This window comes from Musa acuminata, chromosome BXJ3-7 (genome assembly GCF_036884655.1).
Source record: "Musa acuminata AAA Group cultivar baxijiao chromosome BXJ3-7, Cavendish_Baxijiao_AAA, whole genome shotgun sequence".
Lineage (NCBI taxonomy): Eukaryota > Viridiplantae > Streptophyta > Magnoliopsida > Zingiberales > Musaceae > Musa > Musa acuminata.
The window spans coordinates 37,182,052-37,199,746 of NC_088355.1; the positions used below are offsets into that span (position 1 = coordinate 37,182,052).

Below are 17,695 nucleotides of genomic sequence, written 5' to 3' on the forward strand. Positions count from 1 at the left end.
TCTTACTCTCTCTCAATTATTCCATGGCCGGTGGGTATTAGATGAACCGATATAACTAATAAAGATAAATGAAAAATTCAGAGGTAAAGCCTTTGGTGAAAAGGGGCAACACATAAAGATAGAATTTTGCTATAATACAATTCATGTAAAAGGCATGTATTCGTGACATCAATGGCAAAAATGCAATAAGCGTAGATCAAACACACGACCTTTAGATTTTCAATCTAATAATTTCCCAACTATGCTATCCTAGCTAAATTATCCATTTTATTTCAAGTACATGACAATATCACTAATACTCTCTTTTGAGGTAGGTTATACAACTAATAAAGATAAATATAATAAAAAAGATTTTCTTGAATAATATTTGTGTCAAAAGTTAGTCGATACATGAGATTAATGACCTGATAATCGAGTATGATGCGACCAGATAAATGTGAAGATCAATGTATGAGAGAACAGAACGCAGTATCATATTTTTCAGACTAAAATGCGGTGAGCGTGGATCGAACACGCGACCTTCAGATCTTCAGTCGGACGCTCTCCCAACTGAGCTATCCCCGCAAGGGAATCATTTTTAATTTAAGTACAGAACAATATAACTAATACACTCTTTTAAGATAAGTTATACAACAAATATAGATAAAAAAAATAAAAAAAAAATATTTTTACTCAATAATGATAGTGTCTAAAGTCAGTCGATACAAGAGATTAATAACTTGATAATCGAGTATCATGCGTCTAGATTAATGTATGTAGGAGTCAGACACGAAAGAAGATGTCAATTTGGAGATAAAACTTCAAAACGAAAATCACGAGCGATCGATGTACCTCTAAGGTACTCTTGAAGTACCTATAAGAGTGAACAGTATCAGATTTTTCTAACTCGATTCTTTTTTTGCATAAGACGGAATAAGTTTTGAAATGATTTTGCAAAGATCAAATAATTGACAAGAGAGAAAACAATGTGAAGATTTTTGATCCCTTTCTTACTCTCTCAATTATTCCATAGCTGGTGGGTATTAGATGAACCGATATAACTCATAAAGATAAATGAAAAATTCAGAGGTAAAGCCTTTGATGAAGAGGGGCAACACATAAAGATAGAATTGTGCTATAATACAATTCATGTAAAAGGCATGTATTCGTGACATCAATAGCAAAAATGCAATAAGCGTAGATCAAACACACGACCTTTAGATTTTCAATCTGATAATTTCCCAACTATGCTATCCAAGCTAGATTATCCATTTTATTTCAAGTAAATAACAATATCACTAATACTCTCTTTTGAGGTAGGTTATACAACTAATAAAGATAAATATAATAAAAAAAGATTTTCTTGAATAATATTTGTGTCAAAAGTTAGTCGATACATGAGATTATTGACCTGATAATCGAGTATGATGCGACATGATTAATGTGAAGATCAATGTATGAGAGAACAGTATCATATTTTTCAGACTAAAATGCGGTGAGCGTAGTATCATATTTTTCAGACTAAAATGCGGTGAGCGTGGATCGAACACGTAACCTTTAGATCTTCAGTCTAACGCTCTCCCAACTAAGCTATCCCCGCAAGGGAATCATTTTTAATTAAAGTACAGAACACTATAACTAATACACTCTTTTAAGATAAGTTATAGACCAAATATAGATAAAAAAAAATAAAAAAAATATTTTTACTCAATAATGATAGTGTCTAAAGTCAGTCGATACAAGAGATTAATAACTTGATAATCGGGCATCATGCGACTAGATTAATGTATGTAGGAGTCAGACACGAAAGAAGATGTTAATGTGGAGATAAAACTTCAAAACGAAAATCATGAGCGATCGATGTACCTCTAAGGTACTCTTGAAGTACCTATAAGAGACAACAGTATCAAATTTTTCTAACTCGATTCTTTTTTTGCATAAGACGGTATAAGTTTTGAATTGATTTTCCATAGATCAAATAAGTGACAAGAGAGAAAACAATTTGATGATTTTTTATCCCTTTCTTACTCTCTCAATTATTCCATGGCTGGTGGGTATTAGATGAACCGATATAACTAATAAAGATAAATGAAAAATTCAGAGGTAAAGCCTTTGATGAAGAGGGGCAACACATAAAGATAGAATTGTGCTATAATACAATTTGTGTCAAAAGTTAGTCGATACATGAGATTAATGACCCGATAATCGAGTATGATGCGACCAGATTAATGTGAAGATCAATGTATGAGAGAACAGTATCATATTTTTCAGACTAAAATGCGGTGAGCGCAGTATCATATTTTTCAGACTAAAATGCGGTGAGCGTGGATCGAACACGCGACCTTCAGATCTTCAGTCTGACGCTCTCCCAACTGAGCTATCCCCGCAAGGGAATCATTTTTAATTAAAGTACAGAACAATATAACTAATACACTCTTTTAAGATAAGTTATACAACAAATATAGATAAAAAAAATAAAAAAAATATTTTTACTCAATAATGATAGTGTCTAAAGTCAGTCGATACAAGAGATTAATAACTTGATAATCGAGTATCATGCGACTAGATTAATGTATGTAGGAGTCAGACACGAAAGAAGATGTCAATGTAGAGATAAAACTTCAAAACGAAAATCACGAGCGATCGATGTACCTCTAAGGTACTCTTGAAGTACCTATAAGAGAGAACAGTATCGGATTTTTCTAACACGATTCTTTTTTTGCATAATACGGAATAAGTTTTGAAATGATTTTGCAGAGATCAAATAAGTGACAAGAGAGAAAACAATGTGAAGATTTTTGATCCCTTTCTTACTCTCTCAATTATTCCATAGCTGGTGGGTATTAGATGAACCGATATAACTAATAAAGATAAATAAAAAAATTCAGAGGTAAAGCCTTTGGTGAAAAGGGGCAACACATAAAGATAGAATTGTGCTATAATACAATTCATGTAAAAGGCATGTATTCGTGACATCAATGGCAAAAATGCAATAAGCGTAGATCAAACACACGACCTTTAGATTTTCAATCTGATAATTTCCCAACTTTGCTATCCTAGCTAAATTATCCATTTTATTTCAAGTACATGACAATATCACTAATACTCTCTTTTGAGGTAGGTTATACAACTAATAAAGATAAATATAATAAAAATTTATTTCAAGTACATGACAATATCACTAATACTCTCTTTTGAGGTAGGTTATACAACTAATAAAGATAAATATAATAAAAAAAGATTTTCTTGAATAATATTTGTGTCAAAAGTTAGTCGATACATGAGATTAATGACCTGATAATCGAGTATGATGCGACCAGATTAATGTGAAGATCAATGTATGAGAGAACAGTATCATATTTTTCAGACTAAAATGAGGTGTGCGTGGATCGAACACACGACCTTCAGATCTTGAGTCTGACGCTCTCCCAACTGAGCTATCCCCGCAAGGAATCATTTTTAATTAAAGTACAGAACAATATAACTAATACACTCTTTTAAGATAAGTTATACAACAAATATAGATAAAAAAAATAAAAAAATAAAATATTTTTACTCAATAATGATAGTGTCTAAAGTCAGACGATACAAGAGATTAATAACTTAATAATCGGGCATCATGCGACTAGATTAATGTATGTAGGAGTCAGACACGAAAGAAGATGTCAATGTGGAGATAAAACTTCAAAACGAAAATCACGAGCGATCGATGTACCTCTAAGGTACTCTTGAAGTACCTATAAGAGAGAACAGTATCAGATTTTACTAACTCAATTCTTTTTTTGCATAAGACGGAATAAGTTTTGAAATGATTTTGCAGAGATCAAATAAGTGACAAGAGAGAAAACAATGTGAAGATTTTTGATCCCTTTCTTACTCTCTCTCAATTATTCCATGGCTGGTGGGTATTAGATGAACCGATATAACTAATAAAGATAAATGAAAAATTCAGAGGTAAAGCCTTTGGTGAAAAGGGGCAACACATAAAGATAGAATTGTGCTATAATACAATTCATGTAAAAGGCATGTATTCATGACATCAATGGCAAAAATGCAATAAGCGTAGATCAAACACACGACCTTTAGATTTTCAATCTGATAATTTCCCAACTATGCTATCCAAGCTAGATTATCCATTTTATTTCAAGTACATAACAATATCACTAATACTCTCTTTTGAGGTAGGTTATACAACTAATAAAGATAAATATAATAAAAAAAGATTTTCTTGAATAATATTTGTGTCAAAAGTTAGTCGATACATGAGATTAATGACCTGATAATCAAGTATGATGCGACCAGATTAATGTGAAGATCAATGTATTGGAGAACAATATCATATTTTTCAAACCAAAATGCGGTGAGTTTGGATCGAACACGTGACATTCAGATCTTCAGTCTGACGCTCTCCCAACTGAGCTATCCCCGCAAGGGAATCATTTTTAATTAAAGTACAGAATAATATAACTAATACACTCTTTTAAGATACGTTATACAACAAATATAGAAAAAATATATATATAAAATATTTTTACTCAATAATGATAGTGTCTAGAGTTAGTCGATACAAGAGATTAATAACTTGATAATCGAGTATCATGCGACTAGATTAATGTATGTAGGAGTCAGACACGAAAGAAGATGTCAATGTGGAGATAAAACTTCAAAACGAAAATCACGAGCGATCGATGTACCTCTAAGGTACTCTTGAAGTACCTATAAGAGAGAACAGTATCAGATTTTTCTTACTCGATTCTTTTTTTGCATAAGACGGAATAAGTTTTGAAATGATTTTGCAGAGATCAAATAAGTGACAAGAGAGAAAACAATGTGAAGATTTTTGATCCCTTTCTTACTCTCTCAATTATTCCATGGCTGGTGGGTATTAGATGAACCGATATAACTAATAAAGATAAATGAAAAATTCAGAGGTAAAGCCTTTGGTGAAAAGGGGCAACACATAAAGATAGAATTGTGCTATAATACAATTCATGTAAAAGGCATGTATTCGTGACATCAATGGCAAAAATGCAATAAGCGTAGATCAAACACACGACCTTTAGATTTTCAATCTGATAATTTCCCAACTATGCTATCCAAGCTAGATTATCCATTTTATTTCAAGTACATAACAATATCACTAATACTCTCTTTTGAGGTAGGTTATACAACTAATAAAGATAAATATAATAAAAAAATATTTTCTTGAATAATATTTGTGTCAAAAATTTGTCGATACATGAGATTAATGACCTGATAATCGAGTATGATGCGACCAGATTAATGTGAAGATTAATGTATGAAAGAAGAATATCATATTTTTCAAACTAAAATGCGGTGAGCGTGGATCGAACACGCGACTTTCAAATCTTCAGTCTGATGCTCTCCCAACTGAGCTATCCCCGCAAGGAAATCATTTTTAATTAAAGTACAGAACAATATAACTAATACACTCTTTTAAGATAAGTTATACAACAAATATAGATAAAAAAAATAAAAAAAAAATATTTTTACTCAATAATGATAGTGTCTAAAGTCAGTCGATACAAGAGATTAATAACTTGATAATCGGGCATCATGCGACTAGATTAATGTATGTAGGAGTCAGACACAAAAGAAGATGTCAATGTGGAGATAAAACTTCAAAACGAAAATCACGAGCGATCGATGTACCTCTAAGGTACTCTTGAAGTACCTATAAGAGAGAACAGTATCAGATTTTACTAACTCAATTCTTTTTTTGCATAAGACGGAATAAGTTTTGAAATGATTTTGCAGAGATCAAATAAGTGACAAGAGAGAAAACAATGTGAAGATTTTTGATCCCTTTCTTACTCTCTCTCAATTATTCCATGGCTGGTGGGTATTAGATGAACCGATATAACTAATAAAGATAAATGAAAAATTCAGAGGTAAAGCCTTTGGTGAAAAGGGGCAACACATAAAGATAGAATTGTGCTATATTACAATTCATGTAAAAGGCATGTATTCGTGACATCAATAGCAAAAATCCAATAAGCGTAGATCAAACACACGACCTTTAGATTTTCAATCTGATAATTTCCCAACTATGCTATCCAAGCTAGATTATCCATTTTATTTCAAGTACATAACAATATCACTAATACTCTCTTTTGAGGTAGGTTATACAACTAATAAAGATAAATATAATAAAAAAAGATTTTCTTCTATAATATTTGTGTCAAAAGTTAGTCGATACATGAGATTAATGACCTGATAATCGAGTATGTTGCGACCAGATTAATATGAAGATTATGAGAGAACAGTATCATATTTTTCAAACTAAAATGCGGTGAGTGTGGGAATCATTTTTAATTAATGTACAATACAATATAACTAATACACTCTTTTAAGATAAGTTATACAACAAATATAGATAAATAAAATAAAATATATATTTTTACTCAATAATGATAGTGTCTAAAGTCAGTCGATACAAGAGATTAATAACTTGATAATCGAGTATCATGCGACTAGATTAATGTATGTAGGAGTCAAACACGAAAGAAGATGTCAATGTGGAGATAAAACTTCAAAACGAAAATCACGAGCGATCGATGTACCTCTAAGGTACTCTTGAAGATAAATTTATTAAAAAAAGATTTTCCTGAATAATATTTTTATCGAAAGTGAGTCGATACATGAGATTAATGACCTGATAATCGAGTATGATGCGACCAAATTAATGTGTGAAGGAGTCAAACAAGAAGAAAGATGTCAATGTGGAGATAAAACATCGAAATGAAAATCACGAGCGATCGATGTACTACTAAGATACTATTGAATTATCGATGTATGAGAGAACAGTATCACATTTTTCAAACTCAGTTCTTTTGTTGCATAAGACGATATAAGTTTTGAAATGATTTTTCAGAGATGTGAAAAGGGAGAAAACAATGTGAAGATTTTTTATCCCTTTCTTACTCTCTCAATTATTACATAGCTGGTGGGTATTAGATGAACCGATAAAGTGAAAAGAAAAATTAAGAGGGAAAGCCTTTGATAAATAGGGGCATAACTTAACATACTTCATTAAACCTATTGACATTATTCTTCTATAATACATTTCACATAAAGGGTATGTATTTGTGACATCGATAGTAAAAATGTGGTGAGCATGGATCAAATACGCGACCTTCAGATCTTCGGTCTGACGCTCTCTCAACTGAGCTATCCACGCAAGGGAATTATTTTTATTTAAAGTATAGAACAATATAACTAATACACTCTTTTAATATAAGTTATACAATGAATATAGATAAATAAAATAAATTAAGATTTTTACTCAATAATGTTAATGTCTAAAGTTAATCGATACATGAGATTAATGACTTGATAATCGAGTATCATGCGACTAGATTAATGTGTGAAGGAGTCAAACACGAAAGAAGATGTCAATATGGAGATGAAACTTCGAAACGAAAATCACGAGCGATCGATGTGCTACTAAGGTACTCTTGAAGTACCTATAAGAGAGAACAGTATCAGATTTTTCTAACTCGATTCTTTTGTTGCATAAAACGATATAAGTTTTGAAATGATTTTGCAGAGATCAAATAAGTGACAAGAGAGAAAACATTGTGAAGATTTTTTATCTCTTTCTTACTCTCTCAATTATTTCATGGCCGGTGGGTATTAGATGAACCGATATAACTAATAAAGATAAAAAAAAAATTAAGAGGGTAAGCCTTTGATGAAAGGGGCAAAACATAAAGATAGAATTGTGCTATAATACAATTCACGTAAAAGGCATATATTCGTGACATCAATAGCAAAAATGCAATAAACGTAGATTAAACACGCGACCTTTAGATCTTCAGTATGATAATTTCCCAACTAAGCTATCCAAACTAAATTATCTATTTTATTTAAAGTACATAACAATATTACTAATACTCTCTTTTGAGATAGGTTATACAACTAATAAAAATAAATATAATAAAAAAAGATTTTCCTGAATAATGTTTGTGTCGAAAGTTAGTCAATACATGAGATTAATGACCTGATAATCTAGTATGATGCGACCAGATTAATGTGTGAAGGAGTCAAACAAGAAGAAAGATATCAATGTGGAGATAAAACATCAAAATGAAAATCACGAGATACACTACTAAGGTACTCTTGAATTAATCGAGAGACATTTTCTTAAGGTGAAATATTAATTTGAGATTTATATCGTGAGATTCAATCGTTATTATTCCTCCTAAAATAATTTAACTAACCAACAGATACAATTGAGGAAGAAATATAAAAGGGGAGAAATTATTTAGTTATTTCTTAATTCAGTAGATTAGGATTGTTTTGGACTAACTTAAAAGTACTTTAAAAGTTATCCTGAAATGTTATATTTCCAAAGACATGTCCTTTAATCATGTAAACACAAAAAAAAAAAATTAAAAAAAAAATTGGTTTAAAAATTAACTCCAACAATCCCCATAAAATTTAAAATTTTCATACATTAAAATTAAAATAATTAATAAAAAAAATAAGAAAGTGATTGCTCAATGCTTATATTATGCATATGAAGTACTTTATAAAATTTGAACTTCACTTAGTGTAAATAATTTTCATCTGAGGGAAACTAAGTAAATTAGGTCTTGAATTATGTTTTTCTATTCAGATTTCTACTATTGCACATCATACATATAATTAGTCTTGATGTTATGCATTAATGATCATTCATAAATTTTAATTTTTCATAACAACTTTTAGAGATTGTCCAATTCCCTATCTATTGTTATATAGAGATTATCACATCTCACATAAAATTTTACTTCAAGTCTTTTTTAGAGTTAAAAACCCTTTATTCACCACTACATAAGAGTAATTAAAATTCACCATAAGCAATTAAAATTCACCATAAGATAAAGATCGGAGTTAAACTTCATTTATGCATTATTGTATTTTTTTTATTTTTCAATATACTCCTTGGTCGATCAATCAGTTTATTATTATCACATTGAATATCTTTCAAATGATCAAGTTTTCATTGGTAGAAAACCTATTATAAATTAACATATTCTTCTCAATGATATCAGGACAATAGTCTTTTTATTTTTATGTCATAATAAATTATATAGTCGAATGTCAATTTTTTTAATTTCTTATCATCCACATGTAATCATAAATCATACATTTAATTAATTGATATATATACTCAAAATATTGTCAATAAGCATGCAAATAACAAAGTAAACAAATTCATATATAGAAATAAGATAGGTAAGACCCCCACAATTCTAATAAAATTTAACATGAAGAAATTAATAATTTGCTCATGATATTGCATATGCAATTTGACATAATCTTACTTATCCTAATAGTTTCAATTGTTTATAACATTTTTCATTATATAAAATACCAATATTTTTTTTCATAATTACAAAAGAAAATAACCAAGTGAATGACCAGCCAGTTTTTTTGTTCCTTTTCTTTTCCCCAATGAGCAAAAGTTATTGATTCAAGTAGCCAAAATATATACAGTCCAAACAAACCTGTACTCCTCATTAGAAGAACAAGTTGGTGCATGATTATTCACAATTTGTATAAAAGTTGATGCACTGCAACTGTAAAGAAAGGAAACTCTTCTGCTTTTCTGCCTATTGGAGCTTCAGAATAGCAAATTAAGTACATGCTGATCTATTTTGGAACTCTGATCACAAACTTTTCCCCAGCTTGATTCCTTTGATCGGGTTGTCGCCTTCTTGCTGTATCAGGCGGCAATTCTTGGAGGTTGCTTGGCCTCCACAGACAATGAAGATAACTGCATCCTGAAAGTTGAGGTGAAAACCTGTTTATGCATATATTAAACAGTAGGATTAATGCAGGGTCCGCTCGTAACACATCGAAGGTCCCCTTTGAGCTATAGGAAACTGGAACAAGGTGGGGCCTGACATGAAAGGACCCTTCTCGATTCCTTGATTCATGAAACTGGAATTGGCACTTGAATATACATTGGGAAGCAACGGTCTCGGATAATCTCTAATTTGTTGTTGTAGTGGATAACAGGTGACTGGTCTCTCTGATGGAGTCAGAGGCAGAGTGCTTGCTGAAGCTGATAAGGAGACTTCTGCATCAGTCTGATGCTTCGGAGAGTCATCGATCACAATCACCTTGTCCATTATACTATGAGATGACTTGAGCTTTTTATGTGAGTTCCTCTGCTGAGTCTGTTGATCAGGTTTTGCTGGATAACCATTCTGCAGTGGAGTCCATGCAAAGCCACTGACCGGGGTGACATGTAAATTTAGGGACATGTGGTGATCGCTCATTAGTAAAGCTGGGCCAAAGGATGGAGACCCACTTGAAAGCTGACCGTGCTGGTATAGAAAATTCTCCTGCTTCAAGCGATTGTTGGTGGAAGTACATCCATTTCTATGAAGATTCACCTGTTGTGTGCAATCCAATGCAGTAGTTTGAGGTTGCACAAGGTCTTTATGATTCATCACCACTAAGTTTTTACCCATCAATCTTAGTGTAGGACTGGAAACAGATTGAGTCTGAGGCAATGTACTGTCACAAGTTGGATCTAGTGAACTCTTCGCGGAAGCGAACTGATTAGGCGGTCCAGTTTTTGAGTTCACCACTGCATTGCTTGTATGATTTTCGTAGATACTGAAAGAGGAAGAATTTCTGGGGCCGATGCACAAGTTGGGTACACACTTCAACTTGGTAGTCCTGGCAATGCTATTTTCTAAGCATATTTCGGAATCTCTGCTAAGACTCTCCTTACATGAGTAGAAGAAACACTTATCATCCAAACACCGATCAGGTTCTTTATCTGGCACACTTCCCCTTTTTTCTTGTTCTCTCTTCTCCATGTTTAAATATCGAGTTGCTTCAGCCCTTCCTGCAAATGGAATTGCTAAATGTAGATTATCTTGGTCACTAATGGCTCTGGACGTTGGTTCTGTCTCGAAGTTTTGAGATTTGGAATCCGTCGGTGATGGTAAAGAGACAGCTGAAACAGTTGAAACAGATGATCCGGATGGTTCCCCTTTGCTATCCAAATTCTCGATATGACTTGCTGCTATTCTAACAGAGTTTATAGATGAGCCCTTTTCAGCGAGTTCGAGGTCCACATCACCATGACTTGTCAAACAATCACTAGATTCTTGAACTGAACTAGAATCAGTGTGGCATTCTTTAGGCTGAATTGCACAAGAATCTTTTGTCCCTCGGACATCGGCCAATGGAATCTCTTGGTTTCCAATTTCATTGGAGGATCCATTGCCAAGAAACTTCTGCTGATCATCGCATATTTGCTTCGGTTGTTCTGCACCGGCTTCACTTTCAGATATAGGCTGTACATCTTCTTCACATGAACAAGAATGTGATTGGGTACTCAAACGTGGTTCGGTCTTTTCTGAGTTCACATTGTCATAAGCAGTAGGATCACAAACAGCTTCTTCCACACAAGTTTTAGTCACATAATCTCCAGAGTCAACGATCGCTACTTGCGTTCCTGAAGTTTCAATTTCAGTATCAAGACTTTGAGCTCCTGAAGTCGTGTTTTCTAAACTATTATTTACCTGCTGTTCCATTATGCTTGAATATTCTCTAATATTTTCTCTGCTTGGCAACACTTCATTCATGACCTCTCCTTCTCCGATCTTTGTAATACTCCCTGGCGTATAAGATTGATGAGATCTCAGCGTCCTTTTTACCTTTTTTCTGAGAAGGTGAGTATTATCAGTAGGACTACACACTCCTGCATTGTTAGATTGTGGGAGTCCTTTCTGACCAGTCCTCAAAATAGTTCTGTGCTTATGAAACTTTTTGAAAATAGATTGTTTTTCAATTGCCCTGACTTTCCTTGCTTCCAAACAAAATGGTCTCTTAACCATGGCATTCTTCTTTAAAGTTGGACTTCTTCGGTCCCTCAGCATTGAACAGCTCTTCGAAATAACCATTTTCCTTTTAGAAGTGTTATCAAAGTGTTCTTGAGTCCCAGTGTTAGTCTCTTTTGATTTCATTATTGATGAACATGTGAAGTGACCCGACGATCTTGATAATTTCAAGATAAGTCCATTTGCTGAACCAGCACCTTTGGAAGGCCATCTGGAACTTGAGGAAGGCAGCTCTGGTGACTCTCTCTTCCTTTCATCCATGCTGCAGACTGCATTATGCAGGAAACCAACTCTATTTGTCTTTGGAGAACCAGTCATGTTTTCAGACAACCTAGGGAGTTTCAGGGGCTGTGTTTTCATATCAGTAGATCTGCCCGAATCTGGTTGGACACTGGTGATCTGCGTGCTCCTAGTAATGGGTATCATATCATCCAATTTACTACAGTTGCCTTTTCTGGTCCGTTTTTGCAGGATATCTGAGCGCCTAGAGCGTGCCCACTGTTTTATAGTTGCAGATGCAATGCTCTTGTCATGGACTCTTGAATCTGATACATGAGATGGGGATTTGGCATTCTTTTGATGACTCTCTGTTCTGCAATCTTTTTCAGCTGCAGCTTGAATCTGATTATCATCATAGAACTCACGCTATCAAATTGCAATATGGCTACGACATGGAATTCAGGATTAACAAAAAATCATATGTTGTATGCAAAATCATAGACAGATTAAGCTTACGATATTTATAACTTGTTAGACAGGAAAAGTAAGTGTGAAGAAGATCTTATATCAGTTCTAGAAAAGCACGCTAAATTTATAGCAAGTAATTACTTGTTGCTACATAAAATGCACATCATTTGCAACTCCAAATAAATCAAAAGAGTGCCTTGAGCAATACTAAAGACCACTGAATTAGATGGTTTTGAAATTACACTGGATTGATGTTGCCTCAGAGTTTGATAGATCTATAATTTGATCATGTGAAAAATTGTTTACCATGATAAAGATATAGAACTTCATATATCCGAGATTCTTCAGAATTTAGTGACATAGTTTTTCTTTTCTTTTCTTTTGCTGATAAAAAACATGAACAATGGCAAGTGCTGATACAAGAACTTAAATGCAACAGATATTTCTCCATGGAGAAAACACATACCTGTTTCGGCAACATATCGAATGAGATCAATTGCTCTTTTTGTGCCTCTGAATTCATACTTTTCAATTGCTCTGGTGCAAAATTATTTTTCTTGCTGGCCAAAAATCCCATGCTTTCCTTTGACTCCTTTGCATGATTCCTCAGCTCAAAGTTCTCGCTTGATAATGTTTGTTCATTAAACATAGATAAAACACTAAGTTTTCCACCACATGAATCAACATGAACTGTTCCATTTCCATCATGTGTAGAATTAGTTGGTGACACCTCTGTTCTTTTGCTGTGAGTACCAACCTTGTTAATTGGTGCTGCTATTAGAGCCAATTCAGAAGCCCAGTTTGTACCATTCCTTTTATCAAGATCCTCAAGAGTACAGCAGGGAGCAGTGGCATAGATATCCACCATCAACCTCTTCTTCCTCGGCTTTACTGTATATTTGGCAACATGATTCACCACCTCCTTACAATTAGACCCCATCGAGAGACACTGGTCTATGTGAGCATTCAAAGTGGTGATTGAAGTGAAAGAAAATGTCTTACAAACAGGGCAAACCTTTGAAGCCATAGGATGCATAATCATGCCAGGATTATTTACAAGGTGGTCTGCCTGGCTAGTCTCCAAAATGGTACCCAATTGGGGTACCAACCTGTTCTTTTCCAAAGGTTCACCAAACTTTTCAAGGTTATGGCTAGGATCACTAAACTCTGGCTGAAACTGTGTTTTGACAGAATTTCCACTTTGAGATATTGAACAAGGAAGGATGTCGATCTGACTTGAAATCACTTCGGCTTGTTGAGATGTTCTTGCTGTCAAGGCAATTCCGACATCACTATGGCTCAGTTTATTCGCTTTAAATCCTTCATAAAATGTAGACTTCGCATCTTTAGGTGACGAATGTATAGTTGGATCCAGACAGTCTAAAACCAGTTCCTGTAAGGTCGAGACCGACTCCTGCTGGATGGTAACAAGCTCTCCGTCAGAAGGAACAGGATCTGTAGGCTCAAGAACATAAGAATGTATTGCAAGTTTTTCAGGCTTTGAACATGCAGCAGATTGGACAGATTCTTCTACCTCGCCAATACTCTGGGTTCTCACTATATCAGGGTGTTCAAAGGGTGGCAATAGATCATTGACGCCATGCTTCAAGCAAAGTTGCAAGAACTGTGGTGCAAATGGCCAAGAAGCTTCAATCCCTTTGCTCCGTGATGTAAAAACATAATCTCTGAATCAATCACATCAGATAAACTTAATATCTTTCTCCTAAGTCACAAATTTCCATGACTGAGAAGCAATCAGAATTCTAAACTTCATGTTTCAGAATGAAGCACAAGCAGACCAAATAATGAGATTGAGACCTGTTCTTGTTGACAAAGCTTCTCGATGAACTTATTCTAATATACAAATCCTAACCCCGCTGTTTAGCTTCCTTGTAATCAAGGAATTAGGCACAGAGCTCACAAGTTATGCATGTTCAATATGGGTCACTCGTAACAAAAAAAGGATAGCTTTTTCATCAGATATCATGACATGTTTAGCCCACATCATAGACAAACTGTATTATGAATAAAAAATTATAAGCGTTGTCATCCTCAAATTCAGATAGCATTACACTGTTTAAAACACATTTTAGAGAGTTAAGAGATCACAAAAGAGAATCCAATAATCATACGCTTGATAAATCTCCAGAGGCCGAACGAATAAAGCAGAACAATTTACATGCCCACCAAAAGCAACTTCCAAAGAAAGAACAATATGGAAAAGAGCTAATTCACAACTTAAGAAACACAAATGATGTTTGTAATTGAAGTATTAAGAGGAGTGTTTCTTTGAAGAAAGAAGGGTATGAAACACCAACAACATCTTCGCAGAAAGCAATTTTACCTGATAGAGAAATTGGGGGCTGTTCTCTCTTCGAGGACTACAGGATCTTCCTCTTGGGAGGGAAGGCTTGTGTAAGAAGATCTCGCATTAGTTCTCACTGCTGAAAGCTTGGAGGAACATGCAGGGTCTGGAGGGTTCTCAGTGGATAACATCTGAAGAAGGGCCTCTCAATTGTCTCCGGATCTTTCAGCAGGAGTACTCTCCCAAAAGCTGTACTGCCACAGGGTCTTCTCCTATGCTTAGGCGTAGTCTCCAGCATAACAAAGGGTTTCAGCTCCCAAATAACCCCTCAAAGGAAAAAAGGGAGAATTAACACACAACAGGAGACCGACCACCCTTTTTATCCTCTCTTCAGCTAATTTGATGCCTGCAAAACGATAGGAATAGATATCAATCAAGCTAAGAGGAAAGACATGAACTTATAAGTGAAGAAAATATGAACCCACAGTACAAGATGGAGACTTGTGGACCATTATTTCATGTACACATGAGACCAGATTCATGGGTTTGAAATCAGCGAAGTTAGATCAGGCTACATAAAGGCCTCCTATACACAGAGGAATCCAAGGTCAAATGAAAGTTGGAACTTACACAAGTGTCATTTTATGTGATGAAAGAAGTGAACACATAAAAGCCCTTCAAAAAGCTGTGCAGCAGAATCAACACGATCGAATCAGGCAGAGGAGAAGGATGGAGGAGGAAACGAGACTTTGTCAAAGACCCATCACATGAAATTATGAGGACATAAACAGGGATGGGAAAGTATTCTTCAAGTCAAGCAGGTGTCATACACCAGCACAAACCACAAGGAGAAGCAAAAGCTCAAGAGAAGCTCCTCGTGTGCGAAGAAAAACTTCGAAAGAAGTAATAAGGGAGTTCACGGAGAAGTATGAAGAATAGAGAGGGACGGGATTTCACACAGATCTCGTCAAGGGTGTTTCTTTGATGGATCTCAGAATGACATGAGAGATCCGGAGGAGCAGATATTGAAAGCAAAACGATGCGAGAAAGATGAGAAGCTCACCATAAATCTTTGACGGATGGCAACAGTAAATCTGAAGAAACGATTCCTATATTAGATCTCTCCCTTCAGTCGGAGGAAATACGACCCATTACAAAGCGAGGAAAGGGAGAGAGATTGAAAGAAATTGCAGGAAATAGCATACACCGGAGAATCCTCAGAAGATACCTATGGGATTAGAGAGCAACAACAATCAGCCCTTTAACAGCAGAAGAAAAAATGCACGACATCGCATCTCAGCTTTCACCAGCAAGCCATACCTTTTCATGGATACCGAAGGATGTTAAGCGGATCTAGCTGGGTCGAGCTGGGTGGGCGAGTGGACTGCCAAGAAGCCGCAGAGATGGAAACTGAGATGACAGTAGAGAGAGACTTTCTTCCTCCCTTTCAATGTTCACAATTAATGGATAGGAAGAAATAGAAGATCACAAAGCACCACCCACTCGCACATCCAAGGCATCCGGTCCTCCACCCAAAGCAGTCTCGTATAACGACTAAGAGAGAGAGAGAGAGAGAGAGAGACGAAGCAAAGGAAATGGGGATTTCAAGGAGCTGTCCTTTCCTATACCTACTCTACTAGCATTCCTGTTGTCCGTCCCCACTCTCTCTCCATCCTCTGCATCCTAACGTTACGAGAGACTTCAGAGTCCATGGCCTTTTTATTAACCCTCTCTTTTTTTTCTCTCAGTCATCCTCTCCTCATTTTGCTTTTAACTCTGCCTTCACATTTTGAACTCTAGAGAGAGATATTAATGTGAGGTATTAATTTACTGTGTCTTTACCTATTACTTTACTGATCTAAAGAACTGTTGGCCTCTCAATTTTATAGTACTTGTGGGAAATTTCTGTACAAACTGCAGACTATGAATGTAAGGTCTTAATTTATGCAGGTTAAGACTCAGGTCAACCCATTCACACACCAATTTCTTAGCAGATCCCACATCTTTCTAGAATGCTGTTTCTTCTTTATATTTTAGGACTGCAGAAATGTCTGGTATGAAATGTAGCATACACTCCTGCAGTCATGCTTACTTTGTTGGTGAAATTAGTAAGAATTTATCGATTCTTAGAATGTCTGGGAAATGACCAAACTATCCTATTTGCATAAATAGGATATTTTTATTCTTTAGAGTGTTACCTTCGAGACTAAGGAATCAAACCATAACCTCCTAAATGTTACAGATTATACTTTTTTTAGTGCTTTATAATTTTATAAAATTATATTTTTTTTTAGATTAAACATGCAGTCAGATCAATTTGATTCACATAACTTAACTTTAGATAGTATTTGAAATTGAAGCTGGATTTAGAATGCTGGTAGAGTGGAGAAACATTGATGCAATAGCTTGCAAGGCACATGCACTGCCTTCTTGGAAGACATACCGAGGACAATAAACTTTCTTGCCTTTGCCTGCGAGTCGAAGAGGAATCAGGTGGCTTTGTATCTCCATTGAGACAAAAGGTGGAAGATGTCAAGCACTCTCATACAGCACAAACGCCAGGTTGACTATAGGGTTTGGCAGCTTCCTTCGCTGATCTCAAGCTTTCAACAAGCGAAGATTAGATTTCCTGCAGAGAACTATTCTCTAATGCAATCAATCTCTTACCAATTTACCGTAACTTATTCATATATTTAATAATTTTGAAATTAATCATTCGATTCTTACGCTCTTAAAAATTATATTGAGATATCTGTTAAAAAGATAATTTTATAAGATTAAAATTAAAAAATATTAAAGATTTTAATATAATTTTTAAAAATATAAAGTTCGAAATATTAAGAATAACTAATTA

At 34.7% G+C, this 17,695-nt stretch overlaps 1 protein-coding gene and 2 non-coding genes across 6 annotated transcripts; all 3 read right to left on the reverse strand.

Moving 5' to 3' along the window:
- Positions 1–2,293: 2,293 nt before the first annotated feature.
- Positions 2,294–2,366, reverse strand: TRNAF-GAA (transfer RNA phenylalanine (anticodon GAA)). Its single transcript has one exon. It is a non-coding gene; the product is annotated as a tRNA-Phe (tRNA).
- Positions 2,367–3,351: 985 nt separating this feature from the next.
- Positions 3,352–3,426, reverse strand: TRNAL-CAA (transfer RNA leucine (anticodon CAA)). The gene has a single exon. It is a non-coding gene; the product is annotated as a tRNA-Leu (tRNA).
- A 6,052-nt stretch (positions 3,427–9,478) lies between these two features.
- On the reverse strand, positions 9,479–16,483 carry LOC103992367 (uncharacterized). 4 transcript variants are annotated; one of them, XM_018829276.2, is made up of 6 exons: positions 16,162–16,483; positions 15,905–16,069; positions 14,881–15,247; positions 14,071–14,221; positions 13,003–13,950; positions 9,479–12,470 (listed from the first exon to the last, which is right to left on the reverse strand). In XM_018829276.2, exons 3-6 carry the CDS (start codon positions 15,030–15,032, stop codon positions 9,819–9,821), a joined length of 3,903 nt encoding a protein of 1,300 aa, XP_018684821.2. In that variant the 5' UTR covers positions 15,033–15,247; positions 15,905–16,069; positions 16,162–16,483; the 3' UTR covers positions 9,479–9,818. The 4 variants fall into 4 exon arrangements, with proteins under 4 accessions (XP_018684821.2, XP_009410312.2, XP_009410313.2 ...); XM_009412037.3 differs by having other exon boundaries at positions 13,003–14,221; positions 16,162–16,482; XM_009412038.3 differs by lacking the exon at positions 15,905–16,069 and having other exon boundaries at positions 13,003–14,221; positions 16,162–16,482.
- Positions 16,484–17,695: the final 1,212 nt, after the last annotated feature.

Coding starts and splice junctions, on each gene's coding strand:
- LOC103992367 (XM_009412038.3), bottom strand. CDS start 15,032: ATGTTATCCACTGAGAACCCTCCAGACCCTGCATGTTCCTCCAAGCTT. Junction 14,222..14,880: donor GCCCCCAATTTCTCTATCAG/GTAAAATTGCTT, acceptor TGATTGATTCAG/AGATTATGTTTTTACATCAC. Junction 12,471..13,002: donor TCGATATGTTGCCGAAACAG/GTATGTGTTTTC, acceptor GATGATAATCAG/ATTCAAGCTGCAGCTGAAAA.